This window comes from Echiichthys vipera (assembly GCF_963691815.1).
Source record: "Echiichthys vipera genome assembly, chromosome: 2".
Classification (NCBI taxonomy): domain Eukaryota; kingdom Metazoa; phylum Chordata; class Actinopteri; order Perciformes; family Trachinidae; genus Echiichthys; species Echiichthys vipera.
In genome coordinates, this window is record NC_139827.1 from 6,297,987 (window position 1) to 6,313,637 (window position 15,651).

The following is a 15,651-nucleotide window of genomic DNA, read 5'->3' on the forward strand; positions in this document are numbered from 1 at the left end:
CACCATGAACATAAATCATATCATTAAAAAAGTGCTGCACATGGATTCATTTACTGTGCTTTACCTTTCTTGTTTATTTATCCTAAACAGCCAACAGTGCATATCGCTACTTACTTAACTGTTATATTAGTAAATCATCATTTTAAGGGTCATGTAATGTCTACTCCATCTTCCTTTTCTCCCAGTGTATGGAACTACTTCATGCATGATTACTTGATGTGGATGAATATCAAAATATGAAGCCTGCTGATCAACAGCGTCTGTGTAAGAAACGACCCGTTCATTTGCGTTGTAGTGGAGGAGAGCAGAGATTTGTCAAACATTTTTTTCCCCATCATTTTCAATCATTTCTTGAATGTGAAGAATGTGAAGTCTGAAAATACATTTGTTCAATTTTCAATAATTGAGGGTATTTTTTTACTGGGGGACAATTCATTCATTCATCTTTGTTTTTCAGAAATTGGAGGGGACATGTCCCCCTCGTCCCCCGCCTCGGGATCTGCACCAATGCTTGAGGGTTAAAGTCTAAATAGTAGCACTGGTTTTCAAACTTTGTACTTTTCTACCACCTCAGAAAAGCTCTCTCTCTCTAAGTATGAACACTCAGACCAATGTTCAAATACAGCAGAGTAGGCCGACACCATTCAGCTACAGACAGGAGGGTTTATTCCTCATCAGAAGATTATTCACTGTTGACTGTAGCATCAAACTGACATGTCAGGGTTTCCAAACCAATTATTTTACCTCAGCTTACTAACTTGCCATCACAGTTTTAGCTCCTGTTCATGACTACATAGATGGTGAATGGACTTGTACCTATATAGTGCCTTTCTAGTCTTCTGACCACTCAAGGCGCTTTCACAGTGTTTGTCACATTCACACTGATGGCAGTGGACATCTACAGACCATCTAATTTAATGTAACCATTCACAGCACGGGGAGCAATTCGGGGATCAGTGTCTTGCCCAAGGACACTTCGACATGTGGACTGGGGGAGGTGGGGATCGAACCACCAATCTCTCACACACAAATCTGACAGGAAATGCTAAACTTATTCTAAAGTACATTTCACAGATTTTAAAAGTTTAAGTTGGAGATTCCTTCAAGCACCAAGCACCAGAGAGAGTTTGAGCACCACAGCTTGAGAACCAGTGGTGTAGAGAGCAAAGACACATTGTCAATGTCACAGAGGTGCTATACAAATAAAGTTGGACTGATTGAAACTTTTCAACGACCGCCCTCTAGTGTTCAACCGCCGCCATGGCAACAACGCCTGTCGCCATAACAACGTAGGGACGGTCTCAAAAGAGAACGTAAAACTCGCTACGCAAAAATAATACAAACAAGAATTAAAAGGTGATAATTTTCTTATACATCTTGAATATCCGTTTTAATTCAAGTGAAATTTTGTACCTGAAACCTAGATTACCACGAAATTGTACCGCGCGCTTTTAAAGGGCCGGCAGCACTTTACGGTCTCTCCCTTACGTCATTGTTGCGGAAGTGAAAAGTCTACGTGGGGAAGAAAGGTTGGTCCGACCGCGTTTGAAAACCTTCCGCACCAACAGCACCCATGTCCAATCCAGGTTAGCTCCGTCCCCCCTCTGTCGTCCTAGTCCTCCTCTCCGCCCCTCACTTAGGCAAATGGACGCGGTGAGCAGCACCCGGGGCGTATAAATGGGACGGAGAGCCGACGACAGCCTGTAATGCTGCGCCGGGTGCGGCAGTCTCTCCGGCAGGTGCTGTTTCTGATGGCCCGGAGACCGGCTCTACTCTGCGGGACTATCGTGCTCGGCGTCCTGCTCATACTGGCCGTCAAGTTCTCCTGCAGGTAACAGTCGGTGTGTTTGTGTGACCTGGCTAACTCATGACTGAACATAGTGGTGACTGTGCTGGGAGATGAATGTTGTTGTAGCATTAGTAAACCGTAAATTAGCTAGTCTTAATTATTATGTAGCTACTTGCAACTAAGCAGGGTCTGAAACTGACGTGTACTGTAGGACAGGAGGATTAACTTGTGCTTTAACCCGTTTAAACAGACAGTGTGCTACCCAGAGGTGTTGCTTATTCCTTTAATATCTTAATTTTTCTCAGGGTTTGGCATCTGTGTTTGTAAATGACTCCACAGACAGCTGTGTAACAGTCATAGATATGTAGTAAACAACACATTCATGTCCCAGTGAAGCAGCTGTGGAGGTGTTTCAGCTGCTAAGACTCAAACTTGAAGCAAACTGCAAACAAATGATCTCAGACACGTCCTGCTTCTTTCCAGGTTGTGGTGGAAGAAGTATTGTTATATTTTAAGGGAGTGAAATAAGCAGTATTATTGTAAATAAGCAGTATTATTGTTAATAAAATAAACCTTATTGCAAGTATACAAAAAGTAGAAGTACAAACATCTGTTGAGCTGAAACAGAGACTATAAAACTATTTTGATCAATCTATCGCCCATTTGACTGTTTTAGTCAAAGATGATGCCAAACATTGTCTAAATCCACCTTTTCAAATCAAAGGATTTGCTGTTTTTCTTAATTATAGTACAAAAAATTATTATTTTAGAGGTTTGGACTGTGACAAAACAACAATCCATAATGAAAATGATTCTTAGTAGCAACCATAAACCAATCTTAAATATATTATATGCTCATTTATCCTATAAAATACCTGAAGACAAGTGCCTACAGCATAAAATGAAGTTTGTTTACTCTGAACGAAAATGCAAAACCTAAAAAGATTTAATTTACAACAATAAAAAAAGCAGCAAATCAGAGAATTTCTGGGATTTTGGTGAGTAAATTCAAAGGAATACATAGATATCAAAATTGTTTCTTTGTTTCTTTGTCAATAATCAACTGAGTAAGAAATCACTGGAGCCAGTGCCTGCATGCTCAGCTTGATGCAGGGGACTCAGTTTTGGGTTCGTCATGATTTCTGATTTACATACATTTACTTATTTACATAATTTGTTTTTCTTTTTGTAGCCGTGCTAAGAATGTGGTGGCGGCAGCTCGACCTTCTGTGCGGTTCTTCTCCGCCGAGGCCCCGGTAGTGGACCTCTACTTGGGTCAGCTAGACCAGGTGAGATTCCCAAACACGTGCAGCAAAAAACACTTTGTCGTGAGTCAGATGTTACTGGAATTTCCCTCATTTGATATTGAAAAACCTACACGATGAATGGATTTGAGAACGACTATAACAGAGAAGTAATGGGACAAGACTACAGAGCGCACACAGCCTAGTATTGATTACATTCCTCGTGTGTGAAGCTCATTGGAGCTCTATGGGTTTCTCATAGCACTTCAACTACAAGTGTTTAATGTCAATAACACTGACATTTTCTCTCTAGGTGGAGCGTCTCAGGAGTGTGGCGGAGGTATCTCTCATCTTCTTCTATGCACCGTGGTGTGCTCACTCGATGGCTGCCAGGCAGGAGGTGCAGCAGGTGGCTAAGAAGCTGGCCAAACAGGTACAGAACACCCGTACGCACGGCAAGCACTCTGCAGGAATGTTTACTAGCAAACAGCAGCTTAAGTTGACACCCTATCAGATGACCACTAATAGGGTAGTACAAAACAATGGCTCGTTGTTATAGCAACCGACTTACATTGCATCAACCCTTAAATTCAAAGAAAAACTGACTGTTGGGATTTGACTCTTCAGGTGTATTTTGGGGGTAATTTTTTTAATGGTAAAGCTGATCTCACGTATGACTGAGAATGACTTTGCTTGTTTAATTCTGTTTCTTTCTCACTCCCTTAAACACAAACACAGGTGCAGTTTGTGGCTGTTAATTGCTGGTGGAGTCACGGAAAATGCAGGAAGCAATACCGTTTCTATCAGTATCCAATCATCCATCTGTTTTATAGAAGGTAAGACGCTCATCCTTTCAAAGTTAGTTTTCTTTCACTGAAATGGTAAAATAACGGATGTGACAACAGAACAGCTGGGATTTTTACATTCTTGCTTCAGTTCATAAGATTCATGTTTAATGATCTGTAGTTAGCAGCAAATTGTTGTAACGTGAGTCAAGAACTTTCTCTAAAATCAGCCAGAATTGAGGCACTCAATGACCATTAATCACAACGTTCCCAGTTTGTGTGCGGCCAGGGACATTTGTTGTATGTTGTTCCCCACATTTCCTTTCTAATGGCCGCTTAAAATGTCCAAAAAATATAAAACGTAACGTAAAACCGGACATTGTTTCCATTATGTTGTTTGTCTGTGTGTTTTTGTGCTGCAGGTTTGGACCCATAGAGTACAAGGGTCCGATTGTGGCTCCATATATGGAAAATTTTATCCTTCGAGTCATCACACCGCTCACTTACCTCCCATCAAGAGCCACACTCGAAGAGTTCCTCTCATATCACGAGGTATTGTTTGGCCTCGGGCCATCTGGTGGAGAGTTGGCAGAAAATCAGTTTATTCCAAGCCGTGTGAAAGAGTTAACGTTATGCAAGTTGCTAATGTTAGCTTTCTTTAAGGAACAACCTGAAAGTTAAAGTTGAATTGGCCGTCTCCTGTGTATTTTCCAGCCTCGTGTGGTGGGTTTCTTCCAGTTTAACTCCTCTCCTCAGCCACCGGGGTACATCACATATCTGTCCTCGGCCCTTCAAGCCCTAAAAAGAGGTAAAAAGTGATCATGCTGTATTGAAACCTGTTCTTTCAAATCTAAAAGTTTCATCACTACAAATACGACGAGAACAAAAATGGCCAAGTTTTGTGAAACATTGTCTTTGTAACGTTGCCGATAACAGTGAGTTAAGGAAAAATAATTATAAGACGAAATGCACAATGGTGGGTAAAATGTGTGATTAATGTCGTCAGCACTAAGTCTGTCTGTTTTTCTGATGCAGATTTCCGTGGTGTTGTACGTTTCGGGGTCGTGACCAACAAACAGGTGGCAGAGGCCATCTCACTGAAAGAAGATGAAACCGTTTACCTTTACAGAAGATTTAACTCCTCTTTGGTAAGCAATGTCACCGGGCCGTGACGGTTAAAACACTGGTTTAAAAACTGTAATTTAATGCTGGATACCAGGGGTGTGACGAGATATTGATTCACGAGACCTTGCGATATTAAAATGAGACGATATTTCACATCGAGGTGAAAAGTTGTTTGCAATATCAATATGTAAGTGGAAACGGCAACAGAGTGACAGATAAGACACAAATAATATGTTAGCAGTGATCACTGTAAGAAGATAGTGCCATCAGCACCGTAACACAAACACAGACCCGCAGCTTCTTTAACCTGACAAGTTATAGTCACAGTGTTTGCACCTGACGGACCAGAAGCCTCCATACCTGACGAGCAGACAAAACGCGTTGGTCCCAGGCTCCTGCCCGCAGCTCCAGAGCTGGGTGACCGCTGCTTTACCAGCCTGAGTACCGTAGGCTACACCGCGGCTAACACAAGCACTATGCAAAGACACTTGCAACACGACCACAGCTCTCTGCTTAAATCATAATAATATTGAAAATGAAAGAATAGTGTTTAAATCTTGTCTCATCTCGTTCTCGTGAACCCAATAGTGTATCGTCTCGTGAGCCGAGGGTCTCGTCATACCCTTAATGGATACATTTTGGATGTATACTAAGACATCAAACTGGCAATGGGGCTGTATGTTTTCTTCTGTCAGATTTTCCCTCGAAGGGAACGCAACTTCACATCAGAGGCCATCTGTAGGTGGGTGTTTGAACACCACGAGACAATCCTCAAGTGGCTGCAGCCTCCAGGAACAAAGTCCCGTCTCCTGGAACATGAGCTGAGTAAAGGTCCGGCACTGCTGCTGTTCCTGCCGCATAATCCCCTCGGGTCCAAACCCAGCCCCATACTACAGCAGGTGAGCAGACACAGGAAAAAAAATCACAAAAATGACCTCACTTCCAGTTCTTTACCTCAGTATTTCATTTGATACAATGGAGCATCTTGCTTTGTTATAGAACTCTCTGAAAGTGCTCTACTCTTGTTACAATCCTCCCTCAACCTAAGATCTATTAGTGTTGGAAATGCATTAAACTTTCGGTCTCATACTTGGTGACCGTTTGAGGTCCTCTACTGTTTTCTGTTTACATGCTTCTTCCCTGAGACATTAGTCACAATTATACATTTGTTATTCTGACGACACCCAGACTTTTATTATACTTTACAAATTAACCGATGGGTTAGTTGGTGGTGAGACAAGATGTCTGCAGCCGGCTGAATAAAGCTCGATGCCCTATGCCCTATGCCCGAGGCTAGGGCATAGGCGTGTCATGACGCGGGAGCCTATCACCTGCCATCTGGGCCAAGAAGTGACTTGGATGGTGTTAAGTTTTATAAATAAAATGTATACAGCAGCGCTGCTCATGACCGTAGCAGGAGTAAGAACTTGAGTTGGAAATTAAGTAAAACGAGAAGTTATTACTCTGTAACCTCAGTTTTGATGCTCAAATCAAAAAAGTTGAACAGTCCTGCTTTCTCCACTAACTCTCTGCTGATCCAAACATATGAAAAATCTGACATTTTTCTTATATTCTCAGCTGATCTGGAGAAATTTACCCATTTTATTTCATCCTGTTTACACGGCTGTAATAAATGTAAATTGCAGTTGGTTAAAAATGCTACAGTAGGGACAACGAACCACATCGCCCTTATCTTAACCTTCCCCCACAGGCTACCAGTTGATCCTAATGCTTACATTTCCTATATATTATTATTTTGTATCTTTTGCCTTTCAGGTTGCAGACATTGCTGTTCGTTATCATTCCTGTGACAACAATAACCAATCCAGCTTGGACAAAAGTTTCCCCTCCCACTCACTGTGTTGCCAGTCAGTTCTTCTCCCAGAGTCCCGTACAAGTGTGTGTGAAGTGTGTCTCAGTTTGTCACTTTCGAGCCTAACCAGCTCCTCTGTACACTGCTCGTTTCCCTCCACGACTCAAGGAGGAGACATGTTGCAGTCTTATCTCCGACACTGCTGCCTAGACCATCTACTCGATGTGTCCATAAAAACCGCAACCTCACTGGGCTGTAGCAACTTTCTGAGCAGCTACAGCCCATTTAGTCAATACAGTGCCTGCTGCAGAAAAGTAGAACCTCAACTCAATGAATCACAAGCCAAGGAGGCGCCTGACATGCAAAGAGCTCCTCTTGAGCCTCCTCCTTCCTCCACACCTCCATCCTCTGACCCTCAGCAGGGAGGAGACGGCATCACAGGGCTCTGGTGTCGGACCAACAGGACGCTCAGGTTCTACGTGCTGGACGTTGCTCTGAACTGGCCTCTGGCGGTGAGGCTCGGGGCAACAGGAAACAGAAGTGCTTCTCTTCACCGGGGGGCTGATGTACAAGGCGATGGGTCGTTTGCAGCTATTGTGAACCTGAAGGATGAAGTTCATTATGTTCTCCACCGCAGCCCGGCAGCCACGCTGACAGAGTCTCTGGGTAAGACCAGGACAGTATTTCGTTCATACCGCATTGTTTTATTTGGTGTGAAATTCTTACAGCTGAGTTCTACTTGAAACACACTAGTTTGTACAAGATGTCATCAGATCACGTCTAAAGGCAGAAAAACTTAATAGCTTACAGTCGACAGATTCAGCAAGTGCATGGCTGATTCCTCGCTGAACATGTCTTAAGAAACACAATGTGGTGAACTATTTCAGAAATAAGAGAAAGTTTCTGGTTTGAAATCCAGGAGCAGGCAGTAAGAGAAGAGAAATTGATGACTGCTAGTGAGAAGCCTATCAAGCGTCCACTGCTAGGAAGCAGGGTGACCAAAAAACACAGCTGTGGACATGAACCATCAGATTTAAATCTATAGTATTCAGGCCTTTCTGGACTATATGTGCTATTTGGTAAATTCCACTTAGTTAGATGCAGCCATAGTTTAGAAATATATCTGAGTTTTGTGTTGCCTCCTGTTGGAGTCAATTACATCATCGTCATCATCAAACAAAGAAGTCTGAGTCGATTTTTCTTTTTTCATTGTGTGTGTGTCTCTGTATCGCCTTAAAGAGGCCTTCATCCAGAACTTCAGTGCTCCGTACAGCCTCTTGCAGAGACACTTGGTAGGAGAAGGAGACGGGAAAGGAGGGGAGGGGGAAACCAGTCATCCAGACGAACACCAGCACTCGCCTCCACGCCTCCTCATCACAGAACTGACCACGTCCTCCTTCCTGCCCTTCGTCATGGACCTCGAAAAGGTGAGAAAAGACTCAGTTTCATTTCCTCCATTTGTTTGAAGGACTCAGCATTAAGTATTGTATTCATGAACTTCAGCTGTGGCAGAAAACCTAAATGTGTGTTCTCCGACAGGATGTGCTGCTGTTCTACTACACTCAGTGGTGTGGATTCTGCTCTGTTCTCAACCACGTCATCATCCAGCTGGCAAGATTACTACAGGAAAACACCACCATCACTGTGGCCAGGTTAGTGCATGTTTCACTGTTATTTCATGTATCGTGGGAGTACTGTGCGTTTGATATGGTTTTGTTTTCATTGCAAAAGAAACTTTCATTAACAGTTAGACATTATTTTTCTGGATCAACCTTTTTAAGAGAAAATAATGAATAATATAACCACGTTATCTCTGTGTAGGGTGAATGTCGCACGTAACGATCTTCCATGGGAGTTCATGGTGGATCACGTTCCCTCGATTCTTCTCTTTCCCAAATACAGGTAAGGAACGCACGCACACGCATTTTTTCACTGTTTTCTGACATTTTAGATACAAAACAATCAGTTAATAAAGGAAAATAATTGGCAGATTAGTTGATAACTAAAGACTTGTTAGTTGCAGCTCTTGTAGACTTTCCGGAGTGAGTACCTCATTACTGACGACTCATTGATTGTTTGACGGTTTTGTCTCAAAAACAAAATAGTATTTCACCACGGTTTTGTGAATTTCAGCTGAATTATTTTCACTCTTTTGTTTCTGTTTCTCTTCAAGAAAACATTACAGTGTGAAGTTTCCTGACGACCTGCCCATCACATTACCCAACCTCCTCCACTTCCTCCTGCAGCACTCTGGCTCTGTACAATATGCAGACAAACCAGTGGCAGCTTCTGGCGGGGCAGAGGGTTCAGGACCCAGTACCATCCTCCGTGCAGAGTTTCTGGCAATCCAGCGAGAGGTTTCTGCGCTGCGTCACGCACGCGAACGTCTCTCCCAACAGCTTGCGCAGCTGTGGCGCGACAACCGAAGACTGACGTTTGACGCTCTCAGTTTAGAAGCACAGAGCGAACAGCTGCAGAGAGAGAGGCAGAGCTTAGAGGAACAGCACCGGGAGAAGAGCCGGCAGCTAGGGGAGGCGGTGAGGCGGCTGCAGGAGCTAGCAGACACCTCTGAAACCCTGCTGAATGAGAACACGCTGCTCAGGGTCCTGCTGAGGGCGCTGAAGGACAGGACGGAGGTTCAAGAGCAGGCAGAGGTGGAGAGAAATGAGCCAGAACACAAAAGAAACCACATGGCCTCCTGACCATAAGCCTGCTGGGAATCCTGAGAGCAACGCAGAGAAGAGGAAGAGAGAGAGGAAATGAAGGAGGGAAAAAAAGATGTGATTAGACCTGAGAGATGTGCTGAAACATGAGGGATTTCTGAGTAAAATGAAGCTCGAATGAGGAGGTCATGTAAAACCAAAGGAGCATCATGACCTGATTTGTCATGGAAAAGAGGAAGAAACGACAGCTACGATCTGTCAGAAGAAAACCGAACACTGCTGATGATAGGGATCTTTTAAGGACATAAGTAAGGAATCCCTTTAAAAGAAATGAAGGTGGATAGCGAGCGAGGGCAAACGGCAGTGTTTGTTAGAGACAGACTACTCCAAGGTGCTGTCATAACAGTGGGTTTATCCACTCTTAGGAAGACACTAGGATGGGCGTTCAGTGCCAACCGTGCTCGCTAAAACGTCATTTCTGTTGACGTAAACTGAGTTAAACAAACTACACAGACCCCGCAGCCAAATTCTCCACCTTCCCTGAATTACTGGTAGTTATTATACAAAGGCTGATATTAAAATAATGGCAGAATCTCAGTAAGGGGGTTGAAATGTAGCTTACATGGTGAGTTCAGTCAGATGTGCATTTCCACAGCGCTAAGTCTGGTTCTACTCACCACACTGCAGTTCTGTTTAATACTCTAATTTATTCAGCTTCTTCCTTCTTTGCCTTACATTCTTCTAGATGCTTTTTCACATTAAAAGCCTATCTATGAAAGAAAGGGTGCTGGGGGACGTTTCGATTATGGTAGCTTTATATCGAACACCTTTCATCAGCACAACCGGCTGTACTGATGGAATAAGTACTGCGGAAATGTACATTAAATCTATCTATGAAAGAAAGGGTGCTGGAGGACGATACTATTATGGTATCTTTACATCGTTTGGGGGGGAAACACCTGGCACAACCGGCTGTACAGATGGATTAGTACTGCGGAAATGTACATTACACTGAACTTATCAGGACAAAAGGTAAACAAAAGGAAGGTTAACTGTGGAATATTAGAAATAAAGGCCTGGTTCTCTGCCCTTAAGGTAAAGACAATGCCACTAATATGCTGCTACAGGCTGAGAGACTGTTTTGCCAACAGCCCTTTGCTTATAGATCGATGTACATAAGATAAGTACATGACGGGTTAGTGATGTAGAGTTTGGCTGCAGGGAGAGAGGGCTAATAATGAAGCTGAGACTTATTTAATACTGAAGACGGGGATCCTGCTCACCGACCTGGAGGTGAGCCAAAGAGCACTTGAACTCATTAGCGAAAACTTTCTTTTGTATTTTTGAAAGAAGGGGAAACTTTTGTTAAACTATTTTTACAGGAATCATCGAGTCACTAAAATATTATTTCTATGTAACTATTCAGGTATTAAGAATGAGATGCTGCAATTGTTTACACGTGAGATATTGCACCTGTTTTTACTGATTAAAAAGGTCTTTCATCTTATTCTCCGCCTGTCGTTTGGTGTGGTGTGATGTGATGTCAGGGAGTGTGGACTGGGAATAGTTAGATCCCTTTTTGAAAACTTAGTGAATACATATCAGCGAAAGAAGCTGCGGCGCTGCTGATACAAGAAGTCTGAAATGGCAGATATAACATTTTATAAAGCAGTGTTGTGGTGGTTAGCAATGTATCACAGCGAGAGGGTTCCTGGTTTGAATCCCGGCTGGGGCCCTTCTGTGTGGAGTTTGCATGTTCTCCCCGTGTCTGCGTGGGTTTTCTCCGGGTTCTCCGGTTTCCTCCCACAGTCCAAAGACGTGCAGGTGTTCGGTTCATTGATGACTCTGAAATTCCCCGTAGGTGTGAATGGTTGTCTGTCTCTGTTCGTCTCTATGTGTCCTGTGATAGACTGGTGTCCTGTCCAGGGTGTACCCCCGCCTCACGCCCGATGTCAGCTGGGTTCGGCTAGTTCTTCTTCTTCTTCTTCGGTCTAGTTCTTCGGGGCTGCTGATTCAGGATCAGTTTTAAAAACGCTAGATCCTGTGCATTAATTACGTTGATGTTAGAAGATAGACCCATCTTCATCACACTCTCTTTGCTGCCTTTGGACTTGGTTTGCACTCAGACTCGACCGGACCTGGCCATGAACTTGACTTGAACTCGATTAAGTCTGTCTTGACTACGGCCCTGGGAAACAGAGTGTTTGGTACTGAAAAAAGAAAAAGAAATACAGGACCACTATGTTCAGCAAAGAGCTAAATGCCAGATTTAATTTGGAGCGTCAGGAGTCACGAGCTGCTACTTCCAGTCTGAATGGAGGGTTATATGTGTTCAGTTAGCTTCACGCACTCTCAGCCTCTCAGTCACAAAGATGTTTTATACGTTTTCCAATCACCAGATATATTTTTACATCTGTGCTGCAGCTCAGACACCTCCTTAGTCATTTAGTTATATTTAAAAGCTGATTAAAGTTTTACCTTTACCATCATTACATGTGTGTAAATCGTTGTGTGCATTAAATACCAGAATACACAATAAGCATTTCTCCTGCAGGCCGTGTTGCACAAAGAGGTCGGTAGGATACAGAAGACAACTATGATAAAACTACGTTAAAGGTAAGGTTGTTTTTAGGAGACAATTCAGCTGGAAATTCAATTCAATTTTATTTAAAGTGCCAAATCATAACAAAAGTTATCTCAGGACACTTTACAGAGTAGGTGAAGACCACACTCTATGACTTATTTATGATTTACATAGACCCAACACGTTATTATAGAAATAGGAAATCTATTAATGTTTGTAGACGTTTGTTGTTGTAAAGTGTTTCCCTCGCTCGCTGTGTTTGTAACGGGGTTGGGTCGGTGATGTCCCAGGAATCTTATGACTTCTGGAGAAGTGGGAAAAAAAAAAGGTTGTCAGGGAAGGTGCAGCCCGCAGCGGGATCACTGTCTCCTCTGCACTCAGACCTCCCTCTACACATATAACGTCACTGTGAGTACTCTGCTTTATTCGAATATGATTCATTGGATGTGTATTTTCGTGGGTTTACACACGTGTACATGTGAGTATGTCTGTAGATGTAAGTGTATGAAGTTATGTGTTGTTATTTTCCTTCATTGTATTTTTTAAATTCAAACTTTAATCTACATTTTAGCTTTTATTTAATCAGTCTGACGTTTATTTGAACCTGCTGTTCTAGTGTTAGTTTAGTTTATTTAGTTGTTTAGTTTGATTTAGTGAATAGTGGACTGAGGTGCTCCGTAGGAGACTGTAGTGGACCCATGTGGACCATAGTGGACCCATATGGACTGAGGTGGACCGAGGTGGACTTTAGTGAACTGAGGTGGACTTTAGTGGATTGAGGTGGACTGAGGTGGACTGAGGTGGACTTTAGTGAACTGAGGTGGACTTTAGTGAACTGAGGTGGACTGAGGTGGACTGAGGTGGACTTTAGTGGATTGAGGTGGACTTTAGTGGATTGAGGTGGACTGAGGTGGACTGAGGTGGACTGAGGTGGACTGAGGTGGACTTTAGTGAACTGAGGTGGACTTTAGTGAACTGAGGTGGACTTTAGTGGATTGAGGTGGACTGAGGTGGACTGTAGTGAATTGAGGGGGACTTAAGTGGACTTAGGTGGACTTAGGTGGACTGAGGTGGACTGAGGTAGACTTTAGTGGACTGAGGTGGACCGAGGTAGACTTTAGTGGACCGAGGTGGACTTTAGTGGACCGAGGTGGACTTTAGTGGACCGAGGTGGATTGAGGTGGACTGAGGTGGACTGAGGTGGACTTTAGTGGATTGAGGTGGACTGAGGCGGACTGAGGCGGACTGAGGTGGATATTTAGTGGATATTTGTTTTACAAATTTTGTAACACAAATATTCCTGGTTGGATGTCTGAAGGAAATAATAAAAATGATAATAAATTAAAATAAAATGGTTGATTTGTTAAACTGATTGTTAGTTTTACATGGTTTAAGTGAGTATTTGTTCCATCGTGACTAAGTTTGCATTAAGCAACGATGTTTAATCCCAATGTGTGTCGATATAGTATGAGATAAATATATATATGTATATAATATTTAATGATGTACATGAGATAAACAAGATTTACACGAGTGAGTGTTGATTTTTGGATAAATGATGCACACAAAAAATGTTTATAATACAACCTGAATAAACTAAAACCTAACTTATTCATAATATATAGATTTTGGTTTTGGTGTTAATGACCTTTAAGATAAATTGGTAATATTTGATCATGTAAGAACATTCAATTTTCATTTTTTTAATTTGTGTATCACGAGTGTGTCTCTAATGTGCACCTGTAATATTTACAGACATCTTTTTTTAATATTAATTGTTTACAGGAACTATGGAAAATACACAAGTGCCAGCCGGTGAGTTTACGCTTTGCAGATTATACTGTTAGTACAACGCAACTCTTGGGTTCTTCCTCATGCTCACAATAATAATAATAATAATAATAATAATAATTCATTCTTTTTAATCACTCTGTCCTCATTCTTTTGGTCTTGTCCATTCTCATTTTGTCCGTAGTGGCAGTCGGCCCGTTGGGAGACAGTCCACTCCAGGTGGCCTGTCCTAAATGCCATCAGACCGTCCTCTCTAAGGTGGACTACTCCTCTGGTTTACTCACTTACCTTTTCTGTGGAGGACTCTTCTTCTGTGGGTGAGAAGAGGAGTGGATTTGAGTGAGCTGTAAAAAAATAATATGTATTAAATGTTTGTGTGGCTGACAGGGAGCCAAACGTATTACTGTTCCTTGAATGTTACCGTGGGGTAAACATGTAGTGTAGCTAAAAGGTGCGGGTTAAAGAGAAAGTTAGACATTTTGAGACATATACTTTCTTTCTGACTTTCTCTTGAGTCTCTGTATGGAGAGAATACATTAGCTTAGCTTAACATAAAGACTGGAAGCAGGGGAATAAAGCTCCTGGTCTAGTTTGTTTGCCAGCACCTCCAAAGTTAGCATGTAGCATCTATGTATTTAATATGTACACAAACAGTAATGTAAGAACAACAATGTGTGTTTTCAAGGGGAGTTCTGGCGTAAAATCCTCCCAGGGTCTTTTTCGGCTCATCAAATAAGACATCGAGACCATTTTTTTAATGTAACAACTATTAACGGAGATATCCCGGAGAGTCGCTAACAGCCAAATGCGGCTAAAACACAGATTAGCTCAGGGCAGCACGGTGAAGGCATTTAAACGGCTTCTTTAACCACTAATACTGCTCAAAATAACAGCAAACCTCTGCAGCAGCATGAGAAGAGTCCCTACACAGAAAACAAAGCACCAACAACATAGTTAGTGAACCTGGAGTTTATTAAAAGAGTGTTTTAAAGACTTACCTACTGGCCCCTGTACCAGCTCCTCTCATAGTAAAGTCCATTCAAGTCGATTACCAAAGTCCAAAGTACCAAAAGGAAGGAGCCCATTGGTGCTTTGTTTTATGTGTAGGGACTCTTCTCATGCTGCTGCAGAGGTTTGGTGTTATTTTGAGCAGTATTAGTGGTTAAAAAAGCCGTTTGAATGCCTTCAGCGTACTGCCCCAAGCTAATCTGTGTTTTGCCGCATTCGGCTGTTCGAGACTCTCCAGGATATCTCCATTAATAGTTGTAACACGAAAAAAAAAAACAACAATCGATGGCTTATTTGATGTGTACAAAAAAACCCTGGGATGATCACGGTTTGAGTATAAAAACAAACAAATAAGAAACAATATTTTGATTAAAAGAGCTTTAGAGGTGCTCGTAGGTAGATTTGTAAACTTTGGGAGAGAGCCAGGCTAGCTGTTCCCCTCCTGTTTACAGTCTTTATGCTAAGCTAAGCTAATTGCTTCCTGGCTTTGGGTCCAAATTTAACAAACCTCATCTAACTCTAGGTCTTTTCCCCCAAATGTTGAATTACTCCTTTAACCCAAAATATTCTGTTAGCTGGGGGTTCACCTGTGTTTTGATGTTAATGCTAATACTGCTATGCAAACATTAACTAGCATGTCAATATGCTAACAGGCCTCAACGACAACAACAAACAACTGAACAGGAAACAACATTAAGATGACATGAATTTTAAAGTCATTGCAGCAGTATTCTGAATAAAACACAATATTATGGAATGGAATACTTTCCATTTAGCTATTTATCTTTCATTACTTTAAGCTTAATTTCCATTTACCTGGTGTCACTTGGAGGCTAACCATGAGGGTAA

At 42.3% G+C, this 15,651-nt stretch overlaps 1 protein-coding gene across 1 annotated transcript; it reads left to right on the forward strand.

The window, feature by feature from the left end:
• The first annotated feature begins 1,535 nt into the window (after positions 1-1,535).
• txndc11 (thioredoxin domain containing 11) lies at positions 1,536-10,806 on the forward strand. Its single transcript, XM_083930045.1, has 13 exons — positions 1,536-1,831; positions 2,982-3,078; positions 3,347-3,466; positions 3,772-3,869; positions 4,241-4,370; positions 4,533-4,626; positions 4,854-4,966; positions 5,639-5,842; positions 6,720-7,422; positions 7,996-8,183; positions 8,296-8,408; positions 8,578-8,658; positions 8,930-10,806. Exons 1-13 carry the CDS (start codon positions 1,707-1,709, stop codon positions 9,456-9,458), a joined length of 2,595 nt encoding a protein of 864 aa, XP_083786171.1. The 5' UTR covers positions 1,536-1,706; the 3' UTR covers positions 9,459-10,806.
• The last annotated feature ends 4,845 nt before the right edge of the window (positions 10,807-15,651 follow it).